Consider the following 5,219-nt stretch of genomic DNA (forward strand, 5'->3'; position numbering starts at 1 on the left):
CTTTTTGAATCACGCTGTATTTTAGAGAATGCATCAGAAAGGGACGTAACTTAGTCTAAAAGAACTGACCATGTCACCCTCATTCTCCGGAGCCTTCAGCGGCTGCTGTTTGATACCATTAATCAATAATAAAACAGTATTTCTCTATGGTCTCTAAACCTCTCACAACTTTAATTTAGCTTAGGTTCTTTAAGTCAAATTCATCACGAGACAGAATGGATGCAATGAATCAGTTTATTTGATTAGAACATTAGAGAACAATTAGACTTTTGATTGGTTTACACTGTTTACTTTTCTTGATCTTTTCCACAAACAGACTCGATCACTTCATCTTGTTTTAATAATCAATCATGTTGATATGCTGATTTTATTTCCGTGTCTGTTCTCTCTCTCCCTTTGGTCCAGGTTCCACACTTGGCTGAAAGAAGTGGAGAGAAAAGTCTTAAGTAAGAACTGGAATATAATCCAGAATCAATTCCAGCAACACAGAAAATCCCTCTAACTCACCTGCAGTGGGCGGTAGGGAGGGGCACATGATTCTCCATACAAACTGCACTCCATTATCTGAAACACATTAAAAATCATTCCTAAAGCCCACCTTTACAGTTCCCTTCTATCTTTTAGCGTTTTTGTTCTAGATCTTATGTTGGCTGTGAGTTTCAGCTTCTTCAGTCATCAGTAACTCCTCTGAACAATCAATCACTGCTTTAATGAACTTTAATATACAGACAGTGATACAGCAGCACTTTGACAATGAGGATAAACTCATTCCAGTTAAATCTCAGACACACCTCGCATCTTGTCTCTTGGTCAAAGGTTGACATCAGCACCCAGATCATCTTGGTCATTGCTGCCTCAGGAGTGATGTCATATCCAGAAATAACATGTGCCTTCGTCAAAATCTGGCATGAGTTGGAGAAAGGAGAGCTGTAAGACATCTTCCTCTATCTTTACAGGAACTTTAACGTAAATGTAACATGTAAATATCATTCAGCATTAATGGTGCCTTCACAGATGTGCAGGTCACCCATGCCATGTGCACTAATGCCCCCCTATACCATCATGAATACTGGCTTTTGAACTGTGCACTGATAACAAGCTGAGTGGTCTTTAGCCCGGAGGACACAGTGTCCATGATTTCCAAAACAAATTTCAAATGTTGATTTGTCAGACCACAGAACACTTTCCCACTTCCCCATGAATATATTTTACTTAATACGATACATCGGTTCCACATAAATATCTTTTACGTGTTCCATATTAATGTATTGTACATTATGCATTACATTGGCTCCACATGAATATGTTTTATTCATGTGGAGCCGATGTAAACCTTTGAATTAAGTAAAGTCAGTGCATTTTTGATGTGGTACAGTTGTAATAATACCCTGGTGCTGTAGTGTGAGATACTGGTGCTGCTGTTCTGATCTACTCAACCTTCAGCCTTCAGCTCACCAGTGCCAGTACCTCAGTGTAGAGCACTAACTCCTGTGAAGTACTGCGTTAGTGTAGAACCTGTGGCATTTAAAGTCCATGAGGAGAGCAGCTCAGTGAAAGATGGAAGGAGGGACAGAAACTCAAACGACAGTGAAAACTAAAAAGGTTCCTGATGGTGAAACCCCTTCACTTGCTGTGCTGAGTGGTACCTCAGATGCAGCATAGATGGGTAAGACGGTGCCTCGATACACCTGAGTACAGTTCAGCATCAGAACACCACTTTCATAAGCTTCAATCAGACGATCTCCTAGCCATTTAAAATTTGGAACGTTCCCACAGCCGTACGTCTCCAAGATGACACCTTCAGCTCCGTCCAGAATGCCTCGGACCTGGACAGCAGGCAAAAAACACAATATATACGTTTGGTAAATACAGATTTAGGGCGTCTGAACTGCTGAAAAACATATTTAACTTCAGTATATTTACATTTTTTATCATTTTACTACTTTATCACCACTATTATTGTCTTTGTGTTGTTATTTTCTATTTATTAATTTATAGTTTTATTTGATTGATTTGTTAATCATACTTGTCTTTTCATTTGTGTACTGATTTGCTCACTTGGTTTTCTTCACTGCACTTTTACTATCATAGATTTATATTTATTCAATATTATTTATCATTTTTCTTTTTCAGATTTTTATATTTATTATTCACATTATGTGTGAGGGTCTCCCTCAATGTACCTCGAGGTTAAATAAAGGTTGATGGATTGATTTATGTTATTATGGTAACATTTATACACTCATTGTGAGTGACTCCACCGTTGGAGCCATGCTTGGGTTCTGTAGATTAAATTGCCAGCTTTATTTTACACAGATAAATTATTTCAGCGAAGGGGTAGAACTAATGCTGACAGCTGCATTAGTCATTTTCCAAGGCTGTGTCTGAATTATATTTAACTTACGTAGTTTTCTGTGATGCCTGGGAAAAATCTCAGGATCCTCACTTCTGGTCTTCTTTCCAGTGTGAACGTCTTGCACTTTAAGGAGGAATGGAATATGGGCTCCACCATCTTATGTTCAAATACTGAAGAAGTAAAGAGATGAATTAGTTTTCCACCTGTGTACATACAGCACTGCACCATAGTACATTCATAAACACTTATATATTTAGTTTTTGTTAATGACAGTCTTAATCCAGACATGATTAAATATGGCAAATGGTTTACACAATAAGACACAGGAAAGTCTATTACATGTTTAGTAATTACATTGATGACACTAAATAGACTCATTAGTCCATAATTAAAGTTTAACTGAGGTCTGGAAAACAGCAAAGCCGCTTGGTATTTACGCTTGATGGTGGTTTCCAGGCTGGCGAGAGGGAACACATCAGGACTGTCAAACACACTGAAGGAATCACAGTCAAACTTCACCACTCGGTTGCCCTGGTACAGTTTGTTCAGGTCATAAAGCATCACCTGTAAGTAGACAACAGAGATCAAAACCGTGGATACTGTGTAGATTCGAATGTGCTGCTTCAAATATATCAAATATTGATATTTACTATGCGTTTTTGTGAGGACGTCCCTCAGAAAAACATGGATAAACATTGATTTTCTAGCAATGACAGAACTAGCAAAAAATAATAAAGATAAATATTATGCAGAAGCAGTTATTAAAGGATCTAAATAATAAACAATTATGTATAGATGCATAATAACATAAATGCATAGTTCAAACAGAATGTAATATAAAACAAACTAAGATGAATGTTCTGTTCTTCAGCTGACCTGATGCAGCATTGGTCTGTCACAAAAGTACCCAGCCATGAGCATCGAACCAATAAAGTTATCCAGACCGTCAGTTCGAGGATGGAAGATGGGCATCTACAGATACGGTGGAAGAGGAGGAGGAATCATAATTATATAGCAGTTATTTCTGGCTTGTAGCTCCCTAAAACAAGAGAAACGTGCAGACTATAAACTTTCCATCCCTGAGAGATCAGTGTAGAAGAGATATTTTATCATGAATCAAATTTGATTAATCTCCATTGTTGTGGTTGTTTTGTGTACTTTCTTATTTTTGCCCAACTATGTACAACACATTTCCAAAAAAGTTGGGACGGGGGCCTGTTTACCACTGTGTTTCATCACCTCTTCTTTAACAACACTCTGTAAGCGTTTGGGAACTGAGGAGACACTGCTGTAGTTTAGAAAGTGAAATGTTTTCCTGTTCTTGTTTGATACAGGATTTCAGCTGTTGATCAGTTCAGGGGCTCATTTGTCATATTTTTTCATTTCATAATGCGCCAAATGTTCTGAGTGGTGACAGGTCTGGACTGCAGGCAGGTCAGTTTAGCACCCAGACTCTTTTAATACGGAGCAATGCTGTTGTAATACATGCAGAATGTGGTTTTTCATTGTCTTGCTGAAATAATCAAGGCCTTCCCTGAAAAAGACGTCGTCTGGATGGCAGCATATGTTACCAAAACATGTATGTATCATTCAGCATTAATGGTGCCTTCATAGATGAGCACGTCACCCATGCCATGTGCACTAATGCCCCCATACACCATCATGAATACTGGCTTTTGAACTGTGCACTGCAAGCTGAGTGGTCTGAGTGACCACAGGACACTTTACCACTTAACCTCAGTCCATTTTAAATGAGCTCGGGCCCAGAGAAGGTGGCAGTGTTTCTGGATCCTGTTTATATGTGGTTTCTTCTCTGCATTTTAGAGTTTTAACTTGCATTTATGGATGCAGTGATGAACTGTGTTCACAGACAGTGGTTTTCAGAAGTGTTTCTGAGCCCATGCAGTGATTTCCACTACAGAATCATGTCTGTTTTTAATGCAGTGCTGACTGAGGGCCCAAAGATCACGGCCAGCAAATACTGGTTTTTGGCCTCGTCCCTTACATACAGAGATTTCTCCAGATTCTCTGAATCTTTTAATGATATTATGTACCGTAGATGATGAAAAGCAGAAGTTCTTTACTATTTTATGTTGAGAATTGTTATTCTTGAATTGTTGCACTATTTGATGGTGCAGTCTTTCACAGAGTGGTGAACCCCTCCTCATCTTTAGTTCTGAAAGACTCCGCCTCTCTGAGATGCTCTTTAATACCCAATCATGTTACTGACCTGTTGCCAATCAACCACCAGGTGTTTTTTAGCATTCCACAACTTTACCAGCCTTTTGTTGCCCCCGTGCCAACTTTTTTGGAAAGTGTTGTTGGCATCAAATTCAAAATGGGCAAATATTTTTCAAAAAACATTAAAATTTCTTAGTCTCAAAAATTTGATATGTTGTTTTTGTAGTATTTTCAATGAAATATAGGGTTTAAATGATTTGCACATCATTGTATTTTATTTTTATTTACATTTTGCACAGCGTCCCAACTTTTTTAGAAATGGGGTTGTAATATTATAGCAGTTATTTCTGGCTTTTAGCTCCCTAAAACAAGTTCAGATTGTAAACTTTCAATCCCTGCCAGATCAGTGTAGAAGAGATATTTTGTCATGAATCAAATTTGATGAAAAGTTATTGCTGTGGTTGTTGTGTGTACATTCATATTTGTGCCCAATTATGTAATTATTTGCATGATAAAAAGTGTAAAATGATTTAGATGACATATCAGTTGGTAAATGTGTAGGAAATGTGACCTGAGCTCCAGTCACGATCACAGGCTTGTTGATTTCCCCCAAAATAAAGGACAGAGCAGAGGAGGTGAAGGCCATGGTGTCTGTTCCATGGATAATAACAAACCCATCGTA

At 38.1% G+C, this 5,219-nt stretch overlaps 1 protein-coding gene across 2 annotated transcripts in view; it reads right to left on the reverse strand.

The window, feature by feature from the left end:
* Nucleotides 1–216: 216 nt before the first annotated feature.
* LOC118805169 (L-asparaginase 1-like) overlaps nt 217–5,219 on the reverse strand; it is a 15,786-nt gene continuing 10,783 nt past the window's right edge. For both annotated transcript variants that reach the window (XM_036565784.1, XM_036565783.1), the window contains exons 6-13: nt 5,109–5,219; nt 3,233–3,328; nt 2,794–2,920; nt 2,405–2,526; nt 1,647–1,826; nt 792–902; nt 508–564; nt 217–418 (exon numbers count right to left, since the gene is read on the reverse strand). The exon at nt 5,109–5,219 is cut by the window's right edge and continues 15 nt beyond it. In XM_036565784.1, coding sequence (XP_036421677.1) covers nt 368–418; nt 508–564; nt 792–902; nt 1,647–1,826; nt 2,405–2,526; nt 2,794–2,920; nt 3,233–3,328; nt 5,109–5,219 — 855 coding nt within the window. In that variant the 3' untranslated portion in view covers nt 217–367. The remainder of the gene's footprint in view (nt 419–507; nt 565–791; nt 903–1,646; nt 1,827–2,404; nt 2,527–2,793; nt 2,921–3,232; nt 3,329–5,108) is intronic.

The sequence above is a fragment of the Colossoma macropomum genome, unplaced genomic scaffold (genome assembly GCF_904425465.1).
Source record: "Colossoma macropomum unplaced genomic scaffold, Colossoma_macropomum, whole genome shotgun sequence".
Taxonomy (NCBI): Eukaryota; Metazoa; Chordata; class Actinopteri; order Characiformes; family Serrasalmidae; genus Colossoma; species Colossoma macropomum.